Raw genomic sequence first — 23,874 nt, 5'->3', positions numbered from 1 at the left:
GGTTTGCTTGGAAATCGAAAGTGCATCCCATACATAGTTTTTCAGAGATAGTAACTAGGTGACTGAAGTCTCTGCCACGCAAAATTCTAACTGGAGAGCATGATTGGTGACTCTGGGCTATGGATGTGTCCCATTGGAGAATATGAATTATGATACATCCAGAGGGTGGGGGGAAAACCAGTTTCAAGGGTGACAATGAATGATGTGCCTCAGAGTTGGCTGCACCCAGGTAGTGCCGGCATGTTAACTCCCAATAAGTTTTTAAGTTTTGGCTCGAGACTCATGATTTAATTGGGGTAGCTGCCGGAATCCTGACAGCTGGAGGAATTCCTGTGCTGTATCAAACGAACATTAAAGATTAATCAGCATTATTCATTACATGTCTGGAGACGAAAAAGCAAGCCAAGCCAAACCGAAGCAAATCTTTTAGTGTATTGAAGGAGGCGGGAGAGATTTGCATAGAATTACAAAATTTGCAGGAAGAAGCGTGAACGGACGAAAAAAGGGCCTTCCAAAAGCAAAACTATCATTCTTTCAATCCCGGGTCAGGACAGCAGACAAGACTAAAACAAGGATTAATGATAGTCAGACGTCCGGACTGGATTGCCGAAAAACGGAAGGACGCCGAACACGTCGCAGCAGGCCAAGCAAACTCGGGTGCCGGGTTCGGATTCTGGCTTTTGGAGGTTGTGGGTCGAGGTCCAAACCCCGGAATCAACCCAGCCTGCTTGGGGGAGAGGGGGAAGGGCAGGGGTGGGGTTCAGCCGGTTTGGACCAGTTTGGGAGAACTGGATGTTAAATTTGCACCTGGTTCACCGAACCGGTCACCCCTCCCCTCCCCTCCCCTCCCCGGAGTCTCCACGCGGCCCGTGGCCCATTTCCACGCAGAGGATCTGGGAGCGGGGGAAACGGACCTTCCGGAAGTACAAAAGTCTGGAAACAGGCCTATTTCCGGCTTCCGGAGGGCCTCCGGAGCCCGGGGGGAGGCCGTTTTCGTCCTCCCAGAGGCCCGAGGAAAGCCTCCGGACTCTGGGGAAAGCAAAAACGGCCCTCCCGGAAGTTCCAATAGGCCACGCCCACCATGGCCACACCCACACAGCAACCAGGTAGAGAACTGGTTGCTGGGATTTTTGAAACCCACCCCTACGGGAGGGGGGTGCCCGTGGGACTTTGGGCCCGGCCTGTGGGTCTCCCCCCAAAACACCCAGCCCAGCCAGCATCTTGAAATGGACCCCCGATATTTTCGGGCCAAGGCTGTTTTGCATAGCTGGAGACCACAGGGGGAGCAGAGAGAGAGAGAGAGAGAGAGAGCACAGGTAATCTTCGACTTACGACCACCTTGTTTAGTGACTGAAGTCAGCCCACGGCCCCCAAAATGGGCTTTTAAGACGTGTTTGGTAGTTACGACCTTTCCAGCATCCCCCGTGGGATCGTAATTCGGATTGCTTGGCAACTGGTTCACATTTATGACCGTCGCTATGTCCCGTTGCGACATTCTGACAAAAGGGGGGCGGGAAAGCCCGATTCGCTTAACAACCGGGAGGGACTGACTTATCAACGGCGGAGATTCACTTAGCCACAAAGTCATCCGAATGGGGACAAACTCCCCTTTGGCAAAATGTCTCACTGAACGACAGAAACTTAAGGCCCAATGGTGGTCATAAGTCGAGGACCAGCTGGATAGAAAACCAGGTTTATCTGCTTCTCTTCCCCGGGAAGACCAAGAGCTGCGGTTCGGGGCCAGGATTGGATTCTCACATCCTTAAGGCAAATACTGTCTCACTGGCTAGATGCAAACCTGGTTAGGATGGATGAGTTGAATCCTGGTCTGTTGGAAATGGACACCCAGATTTTCTACTCCCCTCCAGGTTGGAGTGGCCAGGGGGCATCCATGCCCATTCAGGACCCAACCATTCCTTACTGGGCACCCTGTGGGTCAAGAGGATGGATACGGAGGTTGCTTTGAGCCCCTCCCTGGCCACCACATGTTCCCCCCCCCCAACTTTCATTCTCCCAAGCCACCATCTGACCAGGATGCTGTTCCCAACACAGCCCAGGGCTCTAGAGGTGTCCCCCATTCATCCCTTCCTCCCCCTCCCACCCTGGAGCCCAGATCAAACGTCCGTCATCTCGTCTTCCAGCTCAGCTCCGTCCGCCTCTCCTTCGGCTTCCTCCTCCTCTTCCTCCTCCGACGTTACGTCCGGATCCTCAGCTTGAGCCAGGCACTTGGGGCAGGAGCAGATGAACAGGTAGTTTTCCCTGCAGAAATTTGGGGGAGGGGAGAACCGGGAGAGGGGGAAGGGGAGAGAGAGAGAGAAATTGGGAGAGCTTTCACGACACGGAAGATTTGCTGGGAATTGAAGGCAGGTGTGAAGACCTGGGGCGTGACACAAAAATAACAAAGTCACAAAAGTAGAATAAATTCCCTTTAATGCCTCCAACTTGGCCCCAACGTCCAATTATCCTTGGCTGGATATCAAACTCTTCCAAAAACAGTCTACGAAGGGCAGAAATGAAGTCCGAACCCAAAGTACAGATCATTAGAAATAAAAGAAGCCAACACAAACCACACTGAAGTAATTAACGCGGCAGGCCAGGATGATAAATTGCAGACTTTCAAAGGATAACGCAGCACCCGCAGTTGGGAGGACGCCAAAACCCAGATAAGCCTTGACCAATATAAAGCACGCCGTGTTTCCAGCAAAGAGCTATTTAAATGCTCCACTTATATCTTGTTCTCCCAGCTGCAACTAAAGAAAGGGATCAGGGCCCTTTTCTCTCCCATAAGCCAGTTTGCTCCCTTCTCAATTCCCCCCTGCATGCCTTAGGATGAAGAGGGGGTGGCTTTCCTCTGAAGGCCCAGCCGGATTATGCCCTTCTCCCATTTCTTCCACAGCCACTGGAGCCACACTCCCACTCCCTGTCAGCTGCTCAACTTCCCCCCCAGAATCGGACTCCAACAAGGGCATGACAGCAGGCCTCGACTTATGATCGGGCACTTCGTTGGCAACGTCTCACCATCAAGAAATTAAAAATACAATCCTTTGGGACATAGAACTATTCAGGTAGTCCTCGATTCACAACAGTTCATTTAGTGACCATTTGAAGTTACAACGGCCCTGAAAAAAAAGTGACTAAGGGCTTCTTTTTCACACTTATGACTGCTGCAGCGTTCCCCAGGATCACATTTATCCAAATCCAGATGCTGGGCAACCGGTTCATATTTACGACAGCCACAGTGTGTCACGTGATCCCCTTTGGCGACCTTCAGACAAAGCCAAATCCATGGAGGAGCCAGATTCACTTAACGGCCGGGCTACTAACTTTCAACTGCAGCAATTCACTTAACAACCGAGGCAAGACAAGTTGTAAAATGGGTGACTTAATAAATGCGTCACTTTTAACAGCAGATATGTGGGGGCTGGATTGTGGTTGTAAGTCGAGGACCTGCCTGTAATGAGCGGGCTTCCCTTCTGGTCATAGGTTGAGGATGTCCTAACCCAGGCTGAGCTGGAGGAAGGGGTCAAAGGTGTCATCAGCCTCGAGTCCCTTCGTGTCCACAAGAGATTGCAGTCCCGGCCACTTTGAATTCCACTGACTCTCATCTGGCTTGGACTGTTCAGATTCTTGCAGGGAGCAAATGCTTGCAATAAACCTTTATCCCTGTTTGAACTGCCTGGGATTCCTGATCTCCATGCTCGACAGCCCCCTACGGAAAGCCAGTCAACTCTCTTTCATCCCAGCCCACCTCACAGGGTGGTTGTTGTGGGGAAAATAAGAGAAAGAAGGGTTATGAGGGATGTGTTTGTGTGTGTGCTTGTGTGTGTTACGGACGGACGGGCAGATAGATAGATAGATAGATGATAGATGATAGATGATAGATGATAGATAGATAGATAGATAGATAGATAAATGGATAGAGAGAGTGATGATAGGCAGGCAGGATAGATAAACAGAGAGAGGACAGAGAGGTAGGCAGGTAGGTAGGCATGGATGGAGAAGGCAGGCAGGCAGGCAGGCAGAGCAGGCAGGCAGGCAGGCAGATAGATAGATAGATAGATAGATAGATATAGATAGATAGATAGATAGATAGATAGATAGATAGATAGATAGATAGATAGATAGATAGACAGGATAGACAGACAGACAGACAGACAGACAGACAGACAGATAGATAGATAGATAGATAGATAGATAGATAGATAGATAGATAGATAGATAGATAGATAGATAGATAGATAGATAGATAGATAGACAGACAGACAGACAGACAGACAGACAGATAGATAGATAGATAGATAGATAGATAGACAGACAGACAGACAGACAGACAGACAGACAGGGATAGATAGATAGATAGATAGATAGATAGATAGATAGATAGATAGATAGATAGATAGATAATAGATAGATAGAGAGAAAGAGATAGATAGATAGATGATAGATAGATAGATAAATGGATGGAGAGAGAGGATGATGATATGGCAGGCAGGGAGGATAGATAAACAGAGAGAGGATAGAGAGGTAGGCAGGTAGGCAGGCATGGATGGAGAATGCAGGCAGGCAGATAGAGGATAAATAGATAGATAGATAGATAGATAGATAGATAGATAGATAGATAGATAGATAGATAGATAGATAGATAGATCAAGCTGGCTGGCTGGCTGGCTGGATAGATACATATATCAAGATGGATGGATGGATGGATAGACAGATGATAGACAGACAGACAGACAGACAGACAGACCCTCACTACTCACTGTAGGATTTTGCACCGGCTGTGTCGGCTCCGTTCTCTCTGGCAACAGTCCAGGTAGCTGATGCAGATCTCCTGGGGGGACGAAAGCACCATTTGCAAAGGCCCCCCAAAAGCAGAAAAACGAGGTGCCTTCGCCACAGCCAAGACAGCCGGGGAGGGAAGGGGAAAGAGAGAGCGGCCTCCCTGGAATCCCCCCCCCCCAGGCTCTGCCGACATATCACCTCACCTCTCCCCGGTGGATGTCCTCCACGGCCGTCAAATGCAGGACAAAATTGTTATCCGGGAAGGAGGCCTCGGCGTTGGGAAGACAGCTGTGGTTGCCTGTAGAAAGGAGCAGAGGAAGCCGTTGTCCGGATGAGGGGGAAGCGGTCCGGGGTGGCAAAGAGCAGAGACCCCCCCGGGAGAGGGAAAGGGAGGGGAAAGGGGGAGGACGGAGAGGCGGTGCTGGGTACTCACAGCAGCTCTGGAGCATGTAGAGGCCGGAGCCTTCGCAGTTCAGGAAGTCCCCTGTCTCTAAAACCAAAGAGACCGAGAGAGACGGTGAAGAGAAAGACGGGCAACGTGGAAGAGGCTGAACGAGGTTGGAAGGGGTGTGAGTGTGGAACCACGAGGCTCAAAAGCCGACCCTGGGACCGAGAGAGGGGGAGGGGAAGGAGATAGATGGGAGGAATGGAGGAGAGGAGAAAAGGGGAAGGGAGAAAAGAGGGAGGGAAGGAGGGAGAGAAGGAAGGAGGGAAAGAAGGAGATAGATGGGAGGGAGGAAGATAGGAGAAAAAGGCTAGGAGGGGGAAGGGAGGAAGGGAGGAAGGAAGAAAGGAAGGAGATAGATGGGAGGGAGGGAGGGAGAAAAGGGAAGGGAGGAGGGAGGAGGAGGAAAGAAGGAGATAGATGGGAGGGAGGGAAGATAGGAGAAAAAGGCTAGGGGAGGGGAAGGGAGGAAGGAAGGAAGGAAGAAAGGAAGGAGATAGATGGGAGGGGGGAGGATAGGAGAAAAGGGGAAGGGAGGAGGGAGGGAAGGAGGGAGAGAAGGAAGGAGGGAAAGAAGGAGATAGATGGGAGGGAGGGAAGATAGGAGAAAAAGGCTAGGGAGGGGAAGGGAGGAAGGAAGGAAGGAAGAAAGGAAGGAGATAGATGGGAGGGAGGGAGGATAGGAGAAAAGGGGAAGGGAGGAGGGAGGGAAGGAGGGAGAGAAGGAGATAGATGGGAGGGAGGGAAGATAGGAGAAAAAGGCTAGGGAGGGGGAAGGGAGGAAGGAAGGAAGGAAGAAAGGAAGGAGATAGATGGGAGGGAGGATAGGATAAAAGGGGAAGGGAGGAGGGAGGGAAGGAGGGAGAGAAGGAAGGAGGGAAAGAAGGAGATAGATGGGAGGGAGGGAAGATAGGAGAAAAGGGCTAGGGAGGGGGAAGGGAGGAAGGAAGAAAGGAAGAAAGGAAGGAGATAGATGGGAGGGAGGATAGGAGAAAAGGGAAGGGAGGAGGGAGGGAAGGAGGGAGAGAAGGAGATAGATGGGAGGGAGGGAAGATAGGAGAAAAGGGCTAGGGAGGGGGAAGGGAGGAAGGAAGGAAGGAAGAAAGGAATTAGATGGGAGGAGGATAGGATAAAAGGGAAGGGAGGAGGGAGGGAAGGAGGGAGAGAAGGAAGGAGGAAAGAAGGAGATAGATGGGAGGGGAGGGAAGATAGGGAGAAAAAGGCTAGGGAGGCGGGAAGGGAGGAAGGAAGAAAGGAAGGGGATAGATGGGAGGGAGGGAGGATAGGAGAAAAGGGAAGGGAGGAGGGAGGGAAGGAGGGAAAGAAGGAGATAGATGGGAGGGAGGGAAGATAGGAGAAAAAGGCTAGGGAGGGGGGAAGGGAGGAAGGAAGGAAGGAAGAAAGGAAGGAGATAGATGGGAGGGAGGGAGGATAGGAGAAAAGGGGAAGGGAGGAGGGAGGAAGGAGGAGAGAAGGAAGGAGGAAAGAAGGAGATAGATGGGAGGGAGGGAAGATAGGAGAAAAAGGCTAGGGAGGGGGAAGGAGGAAGGAAGGAAGGAAGGAAGGAAGGAAGAAAGGAAGGAGATAGATGGGAGGGAGGGAGGATAGGAGAAAAGGGAAGGGAGGAGGGAGGAAGGAGGGAGAGAAGGAGATAGATGGGAGGGAGGGAAGATAGGAGAAAAAGGCTAGGAGGGGAAGGGAGGAAGGAAGGAAGGAAGAAAGGAAGGAGATAGATGGGAGGGGAGGATAGGATAAAAGGGGAAGGAGGAGGGAGGGAAGGAGGGAGAGAAGGAAGGAGAAAGAAGGAGATAGATGGGAGGGAGGAAGATAGGAGAAAAGGGCTAGGGAGGGGGAAGGAGGAAGGAAGAAAGGAAGAAAGGAAGGGAGATAGATGGGAGGGAGGATAGGAGAAAAGGAAGGAGGAGGGAGGGAAGGAGGGAGAAGGAGATAGATGGGAGGGAGGAAGATAGGAGAAAAGGGCTAGGGAGGGGGAAGGGGAGGAAGGAAGGAAGGAAGAAAGGAAGGAGATAGATGGGAGGGAGGATAGGAGAAAAGGGGAAGGGAGGAGGGAGGGAAGGAGGGAGAGAAGGAGATAGATGGGAGGGAGGGAAGATAGGAGAAAAAGGCTAGGGAGGGGGAAGGAGGAAGGAAGAAAGGAAGGGGATAGATGGGAGGGAGGGTAGAAGAAAAGAGGGAGGGAAGGGGGAAGGAAGGAGGGAGGGAGGAAGGAGATAGATGGGAGGGAGGATAGGAGAAATGGGGAAGGGGAGGGAGGGAGGAAGGAAGGAGGGAGGTAGGGAGATAGATGGCAGGAATGGAGGATAGGAGAAAAAGGCGAGGGAGGTAGGGAAGGAGTAAGGAAGAAAGGAAGGAGATAGATGGGAGGGAGGGTAGGAGAAAAGGGAAGGGAGGAGGGAGGGAAGGAGGGAGGAAGGAAGGAGATAGATGGGAGGAATGGAGGATAGGAGAAAAGGGGGAGGGAGGGAGGGAGGAAGGAGGGAGGAGATAGATGGGAGGAATGGAGGATAGGAGAAAAGGGGGAAGGGAGGAAGGAAGAAATAGATGGGAAGGATGGAGGAACGGAGAAACGTAAGGAAGGAACGCAGGAAGGTAGGAAAGAGAGGAAGAAGGATGAGGGGGGAAGGAAGGAATGGAGAGTGGGATGAAGGGTGAGAGGAAGGAAGGAGATAGATGGAAGGATGGAGGAATGGAAGGAAGGAAGGAGAGAGAGAGAGAGATTGAGAGAGAGATGGAAGGGACAGAGGGAGGGATGGAAGGAAGGACGGTTCGGACTCTTTTGAGGTCTTAGAAAGCATCTACTCAGCCCTTCCACCTCTGATCCACATGGTCTTCCCTAGATCTTCCAGAGCGTCATGAGTTGGGCAATGCTACCCCAACGTCTGGTACTTTCTCCCCAATTTCCAGAACACCCATGGAAGCCCCCTACCCACAAGAATCCACCGAGCCTCCCCGCCATCCCATCCCGTCCCTTCCCCCCAGCAAGGCAAGGACCTTCAAGGGGCTGGAGGTCTCCCCATCTGACTCACCTTTCTCGATGTCCTTGTACAGCTGGTCGATGAAAGCGTCCAACTGTTCCCGTTGTTGAGCGGGGAGCTCCAAAGCGTCGCAGGCACGGACCCACTGACTCAGGGAGCTGCCGGGTTGGGGGGGGGGGGGAGGGGAGGGAGGGCGGGGGAGAGAGAGAAGCAAAGCCCACAACAAGTGGGATGAGTCTCAACCTGCCCTCAATTTCTTTGGGGCTACAACTACCCCGTTTCCCCCGAAAATAAGACCTACCCCGAAAGTAAGTCCTAGCTTGATTTTTACACGTGTGCCCAATATAAGCCCTACCCCCCAAAAAAAATAAGCCCTAATTAAGATCCTGCCCACTCCAGCACATGCAAGTGAGGTTAGTCAGTGGATGTTGTGGTTTTCTGGCAGCAAGTGAGGATGGTTGAGGAGAGCAAGGACTCAGATGAGGGACCAGGACCATTAGGGAGTGGACGGCTGCCTTCAGAGATGGTGGGGGCTGGCAGCAGCAATGAGGAGGTTTCTAAGGAGCCTGTGCCAATTGCACGTGCGCACAGGGCTGCTCACAGGAAAGAGCAGCTGCAGCAGCACGGGCGACTCGGGAGTAAGGCTGCAAGGTGATGGCCCCTCCTTTAAGAAGATAAAAGCCAGCTGTGAATCCAACGTTCTTTGCAGGAAGCAAAGACATTTTGAAACTCAGCCTCATGGACATTACAGTATCTTAAGTTGGTATTTGAAGACTCTTGTGTTGTGAAATATTTCTTATCTGTGATTCTTGGCAGCCTCGCACAGTTTGGGTGAGGTTTGTGCTTATCAAAAGTTAATAAGTTTGCAGCAGCCTTTTAACTGGGGATTCGTAAGACTCATTAAAAGGTTTCTGTTCCCTTTGATTATTGTTTATCTTATTGGAAAAGGGTTTCGGTCAGAACCCTGTGGATGACATCCCTCCCCCAAAATAAGACCTCGTGCCTTTTTTGGTGGCAAAAAAATTATAAGACAGGGTCTTATTTTCAGGGAAGCAAGAACCAGCCTGAATAAGATGGACATCCATATTCTCCTCAATTAATTATTAACTGATAATTAACACCAACAGACTACCACAACCACATGGAATCGGCGTAGCATACAAGCCAACTGAAGCCCTTCAAAACATCCTAAACTGAAATGGGTAGATTAACTTCAGAGATCAAGGATAAGTAGAACACAAGAATACTTTTTAACTTGGGAACTATTTTATCAATGGTTAGAAAATAGAAGCAGAAAATTAAAATCAAGGAGGATATGTAACTAAAAATGAAGTAAGTGTATAACTAAATAATGAATGTCAAATAAATAAAGATAAGGAAATATCATTATTAGATTTGGAAGATAATGGTGATAAATGTGATGGTTATAAGGTCTGATATTAACTAACGATATGATAAAACCGAACAGTATTTAATTAAATAATGGAAACTGTTTAATAAGGATAAGTGAAGGTTATGGTGAATAGACTGAGAGAATAATGGTTATAATTAATGTGTATATAAGGCTTATTATTTGTATTTAAAAGAGATTGTACCCAGACAGTACACTGCCATTGAGCATATGAAAATTTTATATATAACGAAGGAAATTGCAATAATAATAATAATAATAATAATAATAATAATAATAATAATAATATCCTAAACAGACTGGTTAAAAAAAGATAATAGGGAAACATGTAGATTTCAACCTGAACTGTTTTTATTAGGGATGATATCAGAAAAAAATTGATAAGGAAAGTATGTACTATATTTTGTATTACATGTCTTAACAGCAGTGAGGATTATCTTCACACAATATTGGAAAGATGAAGAAACACCGCAAGATGAAGAGATAATTAAGATATTAGATAGTGCAGAAATGGATAGATTGACATTAAAAATCAAGCAGAAAGAAGACACAGAATATGATCAAACATGAAATTTATTTTACCAATGGCTGGAAAAAAGGGGTGGAGAGTGAGAATGGAATCGGTCTTGATAAGCAAATTAAATACCCAGACAAGATGATGTTTGTTAAGCACTAAGAAATGTAATTAATAGAAACTTCATTAAATTTATTTTTAAAAAAAGCCATCCTAAGCAAACCCAAAAATCCAGCCACCCCATCTACAACACACAATGTAAGGACTGCAACCACTATACAGAATACAGAATAGGTAGTCCTCAACGTACGACCACAATGGAGCCCAAAATTTTTGTTGCTAAGTGAGACATTGTCAAGGGGAGCTTTGGTCCATCTTACATCCTTTCTTGCCACCGTTAAGCAAATCATTGCAATTGTGTTAACAACATGGTTGTTAAAGCGAATCTGGCTTCCCCCTTGACTCCGCTTGTCAGAAGGTCGCAAAAGAGGATTGATCACCTGACTCCGGGACACTGCAACCGTCATAAATGAGAGACGGTTGCCAAGTGGTCAAATCTTGATCCCATGACCCTGGGGATGCTGCAACAGACGTAAGTATGAAAATGAAGTCATTGTTTTTCAGTGCCGTCGTGACTTTGAAAGGTCGTTAAATAAACTGTCATAAATCGAGGAACCGCCCATAGCTATTCAATTTATATATTTGACTTACCTCGTCCCAATGCCTTGTCCGTTGGTCCCAACCAGGGCAAACAAAGACCGAAAGCCTTCGGGAGAAAACCACTGTAGGAGAGAAAAAAGAATTGTACACATTGGGGAGGTGCAAATTGTGCCACATTCATATCCCTGATAATTGGTAAAATTTTGCACCAAGCTTAAACTATTTGAACTGAGTTCTGCATGATATGGGGGAAAACGGCTAAGCTTTCCAGAGGAAGGTTTTCGGAGAATGGCCCAAACAGCAGCCCAGAAACAATGCATGTCGTCAGGAGGGGCAACTTTCAGATAGATGGCCTTCAACTCCCAGAATTCCCCAGGCAACACATGTGGCCTTCAGCTCCCACAATTCCTGTAAGCATATGCGACCTTCAACTCCCAGAATTCCTCAGTCAGCACATGTGGCCTTCAACTCCCAGAATTCCTCAGTCAGCACATGTGGCCTTCAACTCCCAGAATTCCTGTCAGCATATGCGACCTTCAACTCCCAGAATTCCCCAGGCAACACATGTGGCCTTCAACTCCCAGAATTCCTCAGTCAGCACGTGGCCTTCAATTCCCAGAATTCCTCAGTCAGCACATGTGGCCTTCCACTCCCAGAATTCCTCAGTCAACACATGTGGCCTTCAATTCCCAGAATTCCTCAGTCAGCACTTGTGGCCTTCAACTCCCAGAATTCCCCAGTCAACACATGTGGCCTTCAACTCCCAGAATTCCACCCAACTTGAAGCATGCTAGCTGGGGATTTCTGAGACTTGAAGTCCACAGCTCTTTAAGTTGCCAAGGTTAAGACACACTGCGTTCTAAGCTGGGAAAGGATCCAAAATCTCTCCCCAGACTTTCCAAAATGGCTTTTTCACCCCAAAATCTTGTTGATGGAAGTTGCACATTCCTGGCCAAGATATTTCTCTATAAGGAAGCACGCAAATTAATCCCACCCGTGTTTCTCTTCCTGTGAAATGTCTTGAGTCATGGAAATTACACGTGGTCCTTGACTTACAACAGTTTGTTTAGCGACCGTTCAAAGTTAGAACAGTACTGAAAAGTGTGAGTTATGAACTTTTTTCACTTATAACCGCTACAGCTTCTCCATGGTCACCTGATTAACATTAAGATGCTTGGCAACTGACTCGTATGTATGACCGTTGCGGACTCCTGGGGTCACGTGATCCCCTTTTGCAACCTCTGACAAGCCATGGGGAAGCCGGATTCATTTAATAACTGGGTTACCAACTTAACAGCTGCAGTGATTCACTTAACAACGGTGGCAAGAACATGGGGCAAAATTCACTCAACTGCCTTGGTTAGCAGAGGAAATTTTGGGCTCAAATGAGATGGTCAGCCAAGGACTACCTGTATAGTCCCTGCACTGGTTGAAGGGGGCCTACAATGGCTGGACAGGTGTGAGGTTTACCTTACTGAGATGGTCATCATAAAGAGCCTCTGTGAAAAGCATCCGCAGGACTTCGAGTTGGCCCTGGAAGGAGAAGGAGGAGAAGAAACTCGGTCTTACCGACTTCATCTGCACCACACAAAACCTGGCTAGTGAACTAACCCGGGTATGGGTTCAGATGGAAAGTGAGAAACAGCACAAAGGTACCCAGGGTGGGCTGGGTAGCACCGCACACCTGCAACCACAAAGATGCTTCGAAATTGGAACAGAGCATTTCTTTCCAAATCTTTAAAGCAGCCACGTCTTTCCCTAACCTAAACTTTTTAAAGTAGCCGCGTCTTTCCCTAACCAAAGCTTTTTAAAGCAGCTGTGTCTTTCCCTAACCCAAACTTTTTAAAGTAGCTGCATTCTTTCCCTAACCAAAACTTTTTAAAGTAGACACATTCTTTTCCTAACTGAAACTTTTAAAAGCAGCCACGTCTTTCCCTAACCGAAACTTTTAAAAGTAGCCGCATCTTTCCCTAACTAAAACTTTTTAAAGCAGCCGTGTCATTCCCTAATCCAAACTTTTTAAAGTAGCCGCATCTTTCCCTAACCAAAACTTTTTAAAGCAGCTGCATCTTTCCCAAACCGAAACTTTTTAAAGCAGCTGCATCTTTCCCTAACCAAACTTTTTAAAGCAGCTGCATCTTTCCCTAACCGAAACTTTTTAAAGTAGCCACGCCTTTCCCTAACTGAAACTTTTTAAAGTAGCCGCATCTTTCCCTTACCAAAACTTTTTAAAGCAGTCGCATCATTCCCTAACTGAAACTTTTTAAAACAGCTGCGTCTTTCCCTAGCCGAAACTTTTTAAAGCACAGCTGTGTCTTTCCCTAACCAAAACTTTTTAAAGCAGCCGTGTCTTTTCTTCGGAATGAAGTGAGCACTGTCAGCACAAACCCACAGACTCCAGGTTTATTTCCAAGGATGCCTTCTGCAGCAAAATTTGAACAGCCTGCTGTGGACACTCTCACAAAATGACTCCAGTGGGAGACCCACGGCCTACCTAGGGCCCTCCTTAGCTCCCTTGTAAGTTTCTCCCTCTGCCCTTGCTAAATTCTGTCTTGGCACAACTAGCCCTAAAGCAGAAGGCTTTCCCCATTTTTTAATTTAATTTCAAGCAAGCATTCGGAGAGAGAAATGTTGCATCTGCACCAACATTACTGCAACTACAATGTGATTCCTCCAAGAGAGAGAAAATAGTAATGTTTTGATTTGACACCCCCATCGTTTAATAGATTTAAAAACAGAAATATGGCATGGCAAAAGAGAAGGGAGTGGGGTGTAGGAGGAGGAAGAGGAGGAGGGAAAGAGGAGGAAAAAGAGGAACAAGAGAAAGAAGAGGAGAAGGAAGAAGAAGAAGGGAGAAGAGAGGAGTAGAAGGAAAAGAAGAGGAGGAGGAGGAAGGAGAAAAGAAGGGAAGGGTAGGGGGGAGGGGGAGGAGGAGGAGAGGAGGAGGAGGAGGAGGAGGAGGAGGAGAGGGAAGAGGAAGAAAAAGAGGAATAGGAGAAAGAAGAGGAAGAGGAGGAGGAGGAAGAAAAGAAGGGAGAAGGGAGGAGTAGAAGGAAAAGAAAAGGAGGAGGAGGAAGGAGAAAAGAAGGGAAGGGTAGGGGGAGGAGGAGGAGGAGAGGAGGAGGAGGGGAAGAGGATGAAAAAGAGGAATAGGAGAAAGAAAGAAAGGAAGAGAAGGAGGAGGAAGAAAAGAAGGGAGAAGGGAGGAGCAGAAGGAGAAGAGGAGGAGGAGGAGGAAGGAGAAAAGGAGAGGGTAGGGCGAGGAGGAAGAGAAAGAGAAGGAGGAGGAGGGGAAGAGGAGGAAAAAGAAAACAGGAGAAAGAAGAGGAGGAGGAAAAGAAGAGGAGGAGGAGAAGAAGGAGGAGGAAAAAGAAGAACAGGAGAAAAAGGAGGAAGAGGAGGAGGAGGAAGAAGAAAAAAAGGGAACAAAGGAGTAGCAGGAAAAGGAGGAAGAGAAGGAGGAGGAGGAGGAGGAGAAGGAGGAGGAGGAGGAGGAGGAGGAGGAGGAGGAGGAAGAGGAAGTGGAGGTAGCACACCATGGCCATCTATGATCCTTTCTTTTAAAAACTGTCCTCACCTTAAATTTGTCTCCCAGCAACTTGTGAATGATCTCTTCTTCCTCGTTGGCGGTTTTATTGCAGAACTGAGAAAAAAGTTTGATCCACCACTCTTTGTCTTTTGCCTGGAACAAAACGAAATTTCACTCAACGACCCCTTAATGAAACGGAATTAGCGACAGTCTCACTTAGCAGCAGGAATTTGGGGGCTGAACTGTGGTCGTAACTCGAGGACTAGCTGTACTCCCAGGATGCTTAGCCTGCAGATGCCCCGTCCTCACTGGCGGGCACAGCCCATACGTACCTGCTTGACGGTTGCCACCATCCTGGCCATCAACATAATGCTCGAAGTCTCCGGCGGGTAGTGGATGTTCCTAGACAGGAGAAGCGGGGGGAAGGGGGTTTTTTAAAAAAAGGAAATTCCAGAAACTTCCAGAGACAAAATGGACATTTTAAGCCAACCCCTTGGAGAGAGAAAGTAATGACCCACAGGTTGGCTTTGCAAGATGCAACGCATAGCCTGCAACCGACCCTAACCCCTTGCAAGAGACCCTGGTAATATATATTGGATTTCGTGATGATGATCATAATTTTATCACTTCTTGCTTGTATGTACACTTCTGCAAAGGAGACAAATTCCTTGTGTGTCCAATCACACTTGGCCAAGAAAGAATTCGGTTCTGTTCCATTCTATTTTCTATATTCTCTTCTCTTCTACGCCATGCCATGCCATGCCATGCCATTCTGTTTCTATTCTATTCTATTCTATTCTATTCTATTCTATTCTATTCTATTCTGTTCTATTCTATTTCTGTTCTATTCTATTCATTTTCTGTTCTATTCTATTCATTCTACTCATTCTATTCTATTCTACATTCTAATTCTATTCTATTCTATTCATTCTGTTCTATTCTATTCTGTTCTGTTCTATTCTATTCTATTTTCTGTTCTATTCTATTCTATTCAATTCTATTCTAATCTACATTCTACTCCATTCTATTTTCTATTCTATTCTACTCCATTCTATTTTCTGTTCTATTCTACATTCTATTCCATTCTATTTTCTATTCTATTTTCTATTCTATTTTCTATTCTACTCTATTCTATTTTCTGTTCTATTCTGTTCTGTTCTGTTCTGTACATTCTATTTTCCATTCTATTCTATTTTCAATTTTCTATTTTCTATTCCATTCTAATTCTATTCATTCCATTCTAATTCTATTCTATTCTATTCTATTTTCTGTTCTATTCTACATTCTAGTTCTATCCTATTTTCTTTTCTATTTTCTATTCTATTCTACACTCCATTCTATTTTCTGTTCTATTTTCTACATTCTATTCCTGTTCTATTGTTCTTTTCTATTTTCTTTCTATTCCATTCCATTCCATTCTAATTCATTCTCCATTCTATTTTCTATTTACTCCATTCTACATTCTAGTCTATCCTATTTTCTTTTCTATCTATTCTATTCTATTCTACTGTTCCTGTTCTGTTCTGTTCTATTCTATTCTGTTCTATTCTACTCATTCTATTTTCCATTCTATTTTCCATTATTCTATTTTCTATTCTATTTTCTATTCTATTCTATTTTCTGTTCTATTCTATTCTACTCTATTCTATTTTCTGTTCTATTCTACATTCTAGTCTATCCTATTTTCTTTTCTTTTTTCTATTCTATTCTACTCTATTCTATTTTCTGTTCTATTCTACATTCTATTCCATTCTATTTTCTTTTCTATTTTCTATTCCATTCTATTCTATTCCATTCTATACCATTCTATTCCATTCCATTCTAATCTACACTCCATTCCATCCTATTCCCTACAAAAGCCATTTTGAAGGAATTGTGCAGCTGCTTCAAAGCATTTCCTCTTGAACCCGAACACACACACACACACACACACACACACACACCTTACCTCCAAGCTTCCTGCAGTTTGTTGAGAGGATGACCGGGGTCTTGCTTGGAGGGTCCCAGGCACAGAACCTGATGGTACTGATTCCACGCGGCCTGGCGGCACTCAGGGCTGCAGTAGGCCACCTGGGAAGCAACAAGACAGCAACACGAAGAAAAGTCACACTGCCAACGCAGATGGTCCTCGACTTACGACCACAACAGAGCCCAAAAATTCCCATGGCTCAGCAAGACAATTAAGCTTCTGAATTCTTGATCCCATGACCACGGGGAGGCTGCAACGGTCGTAAGTGTGAAAAAAGGAGTCGCCAGTTACTTTGTTCAGTGCCGTTGTAACTTTGAACAGTCACTAAGTGAATGGTTGTTAAGTGGAGAGCAACCTGCAAAGGAGAATATTTGTAGCTCAAGGTGGTCTCTGAGCCGGGTGGTTTTCTTGAAGAGATTTCGTAACCCCACTAGGTAACGTCATCAATGCTAGAAACAGTGGGGTGTCAACTCATAAAACATTTCTCTGGTCTTTTTAGAGTTGCCAACGGAAAGGGAGGGGGGAACAGTGAGGCAGCTTGGAAACCGAAAGCGCATTCCATAAATAGTTTTTCAAAGATAGTGACTAGGTGACTGAAGTCTCTGCCGCGCAAAGATCTAACTGGAGAGCCTGACTGATGACTCTGGGCTATGGACGTGTCCCATTGGAGAATATGAATTAGGATACACCCAGAGGGGTGGGGGAAAAACCAGGGTCAAGGGTGACAATGAATGATGTGTCTCAGAGTCGGCTACACCCAGGCAGTGCCGGCATGTTAACTCCCAATAAATCCTTTTGAAGTTTTGGAAGTTTGGCTCGAGACTCAGGATTTAATTGGGGGGTAACTGCTGGAATCCTGACATGGGGTTTAAAGAGAGGGGAGGAGCAGGAGGAGGAGGAAGAGGAGGAGCAGGACAACAACAACTATGGGGTCCATGGTTCTTTCGGAGTTGGAGGTTTCTTGCAGACATTTCAGGACGCAACTAGGTAACACCATCAGCGCTAGAAGGGAGTGGGATTTGCAGGGGAGAGGAGGAAAAGGAGGAGGAGGAAAAAGGAGGAGAAAGAGAAGAGAGGAGGAGGAGGAGGAGGAGGAGGAGGAGGAGGAGGAGGAGGAGGAGGAGGAGGAGGAGGAGGAAGAGAAAGAGGAAGAGAAGGAGAAGGAAAGGAGGAAGAAGAGGAGGAGAAGGAGGATGACGACGACTGTGGAGTCCCTGGTGCTCTCTGAGCTTGGTGGTTTTTCTTGCAGGCATTTCATGACCCAAGTAGGTAACATCATCAGTGCTAGAAGGGCGTGGGATTTGCAGGGAGGAAAAGGACAAGGAGGAGGAGGAGAAGGAAAAGAGGAGGAGGAGGAGGAGGACTGTGGAGTCCCTGGTGCTCTCTGAGCTTGGTGATAAGGCTTTGCCGTTACAAATGACTTTTTAAAAAAAAAAATTAATAGCACGCAAAACACACACACACACACACACAAACACACACAGACACCCAATGCTGGTTTACCTGGCAGCTGGGACAGCACTGATGGAGCTCTTTTCGAATGCTGCATTTCTCCGGGTGAGGAAGGAGCTGGAATTTTCCTAGCAGCCTCTGAGAATTTTCCTCAGCAGTTTCTAGGGCGCGTAAGCAGTGGTCACAGGCTAAAAGGGGGGTGAGGTTGCAAATAATAATAATAATAATAATAATAATAATAATAATAATAATAATAATAACAACAACAACAACAACCCGCCCCCGATGTGTTAGAATTGCCGTGAATGGACAAACGAATATCCCAATCGACGAACCAGCAAGAAGAAAACCACCCCCACAGCAAGACTGACAGGCCTTCAAGCCATTAGAATATAAACAGAGAACAGACCGCCTACTCTCCTCTAGCACTGATGGTGTTACCTAGTTAGGCTATGAAATGTCTGAAAGAAAACAACCAAGCTAGAGAGCGCAAGAACTCACAGCCCTCCCTCTCCTTTCTCCTTTTCCATAAAATTCACTTCCTTCTAAGCACTGATGAAGCTACCTAGTTGGGTCATGAAACGTCTGCAAGAAAGCAACCAAGCTCAGAAAACCCCAAGGATCCCACTGACCACCTCCTCCTCCTCCTCCTCCTCCTCACAAACACCACTCCTTCTGGCACTGATGATGTGACTTAGTTTGGTAATGAGATGTCTGCAAGGAAACAGCAAAGCTCAAACAGCACCAAGGACCCCCACAGTCCTCCCGCTCCTCCTCCTCTCCACAAACCTTACTCCCTTCTGGCCTGGAAAATGTTTCCTAGTTGGGTCATGAAACGCCTTGCAACCAAGCGCAGAGAGCACCAAGGACCCCACAGTCCTCCCGCTCCCCCTCCTCTCCACAAACCTTACTCCCTTCTGGCCCTGAAAATGTTTCCTAGTTGGGTCATGAAACGTCTTGCAACCAAGCGCAGAGAGCACCAAGGACCCCACAGTCTTCCCTTTCTCTTCCTCCTCTTCCTCCCCCTCTCCTCTTCCTCCTCCTCTCCCTGCATCCCACTCTCCTCTAGCACTGATGGTGTTCCCTAGTTGGGTCATGAAATGTCTTGCAAGAAAACTACCAAGCTCAGAGAGCACCAAGGGCCCCACAGTCTTCCCTTTCTCTTCCTCCTCTTCCCCTTCCCCCTCTCTCCCTGCATCCCACTCTCCTCTAGCACTGATCATGTTGCCTAGCTGGGTCATGAAACGTTTGCAAGAAAACCACCCAGCTCAGCGAGCACCACAATCAGAAACACCAATCGTGCAACGGTGGGACACTTGCAAATGGTCACAAACGTGGCCCGGTTGTTGTGCATCCAAACCCATGACTGGGAACATGCCACATGCACCGTCCCTGTGAGGACAGGGTTGCCCCTCATCCACTTACCTCTGTATTTATACAAAGCATTCCAAAGAAACTGAGCTGACACCACAGGTTTTTCCACGAAAATCGTGTCCCCTTTCCTGATGTTCTGGATGGCAAAAAGCCCTTTGCCCTTTAATTGGAGAAAATGAAGTAGAATTCAGGAAATGTCCAAGGCTGGTCCTTTGCAGGAAGGATGAGCTGGACGCAGGGGGTCTTCAAACTTGACAGTCCTTCCTAGTCCTTCTCTTCATTCAACTAGACCTACCCAGTTCCTGCAACCGCTCTTGCGTATGTTTTATCCTCCAGTCCCCTAATCCTCTTTGTGGCTCTTCTCTGCACTCTTTCTAGAGCAAGGGTCTTCCAACTTGACAGCTTTAAGACTCGTGGACTTCAACTCCCAGAATTCCTCCTCCAGTCATGTTAGCGCAGGAATTCTGGGAGTTGAAGTCCACAAGTCTTAAACTTGCCAAGTTGGAAGACCCTTGGGCTAGCCAGATGAAAGGAAGGGAGAGGGAGGAATAGATGATTGATAGGATGGATGGATGGATGGATGGATGGATGGATAGATAGATAGATAGATATGGATGATATAGGTTACATAAAAATCTAGATACAGAACTAGATAGAGAGATAAATAGAGAGACAGAGAGTGTATGGCTGGCTGGCTAGCTGGATGATAGACAGACAGAGGATGGGTGACATAGATTATATAAAGATCTAGAGCAGGGGTCTTCAAACTTGACAGCTTTAAGACTTGTGGACTTCAACTCCCAGAATTCCTTCTCCAGTCATGTTAGCGCAGGAAGTCTGGGAGTTGACGTCCATAAGTCTTAAACTTGCCAAGTTGGAAGACCCTTGTGATAAGAGGATGGATGGATGGATAGAAATGGAGGGATGGATGAGGAGACGATAGATAGACAGACAGACAGATAGATGATAAATCAGGGGTCTTCAAACTTGACAGCTTTAAGACTTGTGGACTTCAACTCCCAGAATTCCTCCTCCAGTCATGTTAGCTCAGGACTTCTGGGAGTTGGAGTCCAAAAGTCTTAAACTTGCCAAGTTGGAAAACTCTTGAGCTGGAGAAATCAGTTCTTACCTAGTTGTCCTGGGGGAGGTTATCTCAGGGAAGACCACCCAAAACGTCTCTTTTAGAAGGAAGACCAACAGACAACCCTTCCCCCAAGGAGTCTGGAAGATAGGTGGGCTCCAACTCCCAGAATCCCCCATGCTGCAAGCTTTTAAGAGGGGTCAATTCCAATTCCAGAATTCCAATTCCAGAATTCCTCAGCCCAAGTGGTTTAAGACAGTGATCCCCAACCATTTTTACGCCGCGGCCCGGTATCCCCAACTTTTTATGGCGCGGCCGGTACGACATCACTGGCGCCGCCATCTTGTTTGATGAAAAGTGCTTCCGGTGAGCTTTCTACCCGGAAAAGCTCACCGGAAGCACTTTTTCATCAAAACAAGATGGCGGCGCCAGCGCCAGTGAGCTTTCCGGTAGAAACGGCTTTCTACCTGGAAAAGCTCATCGAGGCAGCGCGCCATCTTTTTTGATGAAAAGGCTTCCGGTGAGCTTTCTCCAGAAAAGCTCACCGGAAGCACTTTTCATCGAAACAAGATGGCGGCGCCCAGCAAGCCAGCGGCCCGGTAGGACTTGTTCCACGGACCGGTACCGGTCCGTGGACCGGTGGTTGGGGACCCCTGGTTTAAGACAAGGGTCTCCAACCTTGACAACTTTAAGCCTTGCGGACTTCAACTCCCAGAATTCCTCAGCCAGCTTTCAACCATCTTAAAAGCAAACCTGGCTGAGGAATTCTGGGAGTTGAAGTCCGCAAGGCTTAAAGTTGCCAAGGTTGGAGACCCCTGGTTTAAGACCTATGGGCATCCACTCCCAGAATTCCCCAGCCGGTGTGCTTTAAGATGGGTGGACTCCAACTCCCAGCATTCCCAGCCAGAGAGAGAGAGAGAGGTCAACTTGTTTTCCAAAGCACCAGAAGGCAAAAGAAGCAGCAAGGCATGGAAACTAATCCAGAAGACAAGCCACCCTAGAACTAAGGAGAGATTTCCTGACAGCGAGAACAATGAACCAGTGGAACCGCCTGCCACCAGAAGTTGTGGCTGCTCCATCACTGGAGGGTTTTTAAGAAGAGACTGGACTGGTATAGGGTCTCCTGCCTGAACAGGGGGGTCGGACTAGAAGACCTCCGAGGTCCCTTCCAGCTCTATTCTGATCGATCTCTCTCGTCAGAAATAAGGAACGGATCAATCGATCGAGTGACAAGAAGGGAGACGCCGCTGCTCAGGATAACCCCCCCCCATATAGATCATTCGGGCAAGGATCTCAAGGGATCGAGTAGCAATCGGGTCTCCCTTTCCATCACTGCCCAGCCTCACTGGAAGTAGCCAATGCTGCCTTAGCTTCTGACGATTCAGACGATCCGGGCCGGACGCACGTGGCCAAAGCCCCCGGCCGCAGCCCAGGCAGGGAGAAGGGGTGGGGGGGTCCCCACACGGCCAGTCTACCTGCCCCTCCCCCGGCTCCCTGCCTCCCCATAGGAAGAAGTGCAGCCGGGCAGCCCAACCGGAGCCCCCAGCCCGGCGCTGTTGTTGCTGCTGCTGTTGCTGCGGGCGCCCGGTTGGCGATGCCGGTCGGGGCTGCGGTCTCACCTTGGCGCTGCCGGTCAGGCGCAGCTCCAGGGCGCGGCGGGCTTGGCCGGGGGGCGCCTCCAGGCAGAAGGCGAAGGGGTCGCCGCTGGGAGCCGCCATCTTCGCCCCGCTCGGGAGGAGGAGGAGGAGGAAGAAAAGCAGGAGGAGGAGCCGCCTGGGCCGGCCCAGCGTCGCAGCGCCGACCTCCAAGCCGGCGCTCGCTGGATGGACAAAGGGAGAGAGAGAGAGAGAGGAGGAGAGAGAAAGAGAGAGATGGAGAGAGAGAGGGAAGGAGAGGTGTAGACGGAGAGAGAGAAAGAGATGGATATATATAATATAGAGGGAGGGAGGGAGGGAGGGAGGAAGGGATGGCTGGAGGGATAGAAGAAAGGAGAGATGAGGACAGAGAAAGAGGAATGGAGATAGATAGATAGATAGATAGATAGATAGATAGATAGATAGATAGATAGATAGATAGATAGATAGATAGATAGATAGATAGATAGATAGACACACACATATATGGAAGGAGGGAAGGAAGGAGAGATGTAGATGGCTATATAGAGGGAGGGAGGGATGAATGGATGGATGGAGGAAGGGATGGCTGGAGGGATAGAAGAAAGGCGAGATGAGGACAGAGAGAAAGAGGAATGGATATATATGTATAGGTAGGTAGGTAGGTAGGTAGATAGATAGATAGATAGATAGATAGATAGATAGATAGAGATAGAGATATAGATATACAGATATATATGGAAGGAGGGAGGGAAGGAGAGATGTAGATGGCTATATAGAGGGAGGGAGGGAGGGATGGATGGATGGAGGAAGGGATGGATGGAGGGATAGAAGAAAGGAGAGATGAGGACAGAGAGAAAGAGGAATGGATATATATGTATAGTAGGTAGGTAGGTGGTAGATAGATAGATAGATAGATAGATAGATAGATAGATAGATAGATAGATAGATAGATAGATAGATAGATATAGATATAGATATAGATATACAGATATATATGGAAGGAGGGAGGAAGGAGAGATGTAGATGGCTATATAGAGAGAGGAGGAGGGAGGGATGGAGGAGGGATGGATTGAGGAATAGAAGGAGAGAGGCAAAAAGATGGATATATGGTATAAGGAGGGAGGGATTGAGGGATAGAGGAAAGGAGGGAGGGAAAGATGTAGAAGTAGAGAGAGGAGAGAAAGATGTAGATGATGGATGATGGATGGATGGGTTGAGGGAGAGGGTGGGTGGGAGGAGAGATGTAGATGGAGAGAGAAAGAGAGGGATATATAGAAGGAGGGATAGATTGAGGAAGGGAGAGGAAGGAGAGATGTGGACAGAGAAAAGCAGAGAGATGGATAGAAGTAGGAGGGATGGATTGAGGAATAGAGGAAGGGATGGATGGACAATGGGAGGGGAGAGATATAGATGGAGAGAAGGATGAAGGGAGGGATAAAGGAAGGGAGGGAGGGAAAGGAGGGATGTAGAGAAAGAAATAGTTAGGGATAAAGGCATGGGGGGATGGATGGAGGAAGGGTTGGATAGGGAGGGAGAGATACTAGATTAGATAGATAGATAGATAGATAGATAGATAGATAGATAGATAGATAGATAGATAGATAGATAGATAGATAGATAGATAGATAGAGAGAGAGAGAGGGAGGGAGGGAGAGAAATGGGAGGATACATAAAGGAAGCAAACGGATATAGAGGTTGGATCGGGAGTTGAAGTCCACAAGACACAAAAGGGCCATCATTCTCCACCCCTGATCAAGAGGCTGAGAGATGCCTTCCAGAAATGCCGCAAAATGGAAAAGGGGCATTTTTGTTTTTCCTTGTCCCAGAAAATTGGCCTTTTAGGATAGACTATTCCTGAAGCTGGGTGCTCGGACAGTAGCGTCACGTCTCACAGACCAGCATCGGTGGGACCTCAAAGGCCGCTTCTAAAATGTGGTGCGAAGTTCTTTGCAAATGAAGGCTGATTTCGTGAGGTAAGTTGGAGAAGGGGCCGAAACTTACGTTTGACTTTCTTCAGATTTTTCCCCATTCGATCAAGCGCAGGC

General features: G+C 47.5%; 2 protein-coding genes across 2 annotated transcripts; both read right to left on the bottom strand.

The window, feature by feature from the left end:
- Positions 1 to 414: 414 nt before the first annotated feature.
- On the bottom strand, positions 415 to 21,961 carry SMYD5 (SMYD family member 5). Its single transcript, XM_087962611.1, has 13 exons — positions 21,833 to 21,961; positions 19,184 to 19,292; positions 17,810 to 17,946; positions 16,286 to 16,407; positions 14,670 to 14,739; positions 14,386 to 14,490; positions 12,279 to 12,341; positions 10,860 to 10,930; positions 8,275 to 8,381; positions 5,216 to 5,272; positions 4,986 to 5,080; positions 4,761 to 4,831; positions 415 to 2,259 (listed from the first exon to the last, which is right to left on the bottom strand). Exons 1-13 carry the CDS (start codon positions 21,929 to 21,931, stop codon positions 2,115 to 2,117), a joined length of 1,251 nt encoding a protein of 416 aa, XP_087818737.1. The 5' UTR covers positions 21,932 to 21,961; the 3' UTR covers positions 415 to 2,114.
- A 244-nt stretch (positions 21,962 to 22,205) lies between these two features.
- Positions 22,206 to 22,948, bottom strand: LOC148130623 (uncharacterized; the record flags this gene model as incomplete). Its single annotated transcript, XM_087962568.1, is given in 3 exon segments — positions 22,206 to 22,233; positions 22,235 to 22,789; positions 22,833 to 22,948. Coding segments are annotated over 3 exon segments (699 nt in total), but the record flags the coding sequence as incomplete, so codon positions are not given.
- Positions 22,949 to 23,874: the final 926 nt, after the last annotated feature.

Source organism: Notechis scutatus, chromosome 4, assembly GCF_049901735.1.
Source record: "Notechis scutatus isolate UNSWTSFEM ecotype Mainland chromosome 4, rNotScu1.2, whole genome shotgun sequence".
Lineage (NCBI taxonomy): Eukaryota > Metazoa > Chordata > Lepidosauria > Squamata > Elapidae > Notechis > Notechis scutatus.
This window is presented reverse-complemented; position numbering and strand designations above follow the sequence as displayed.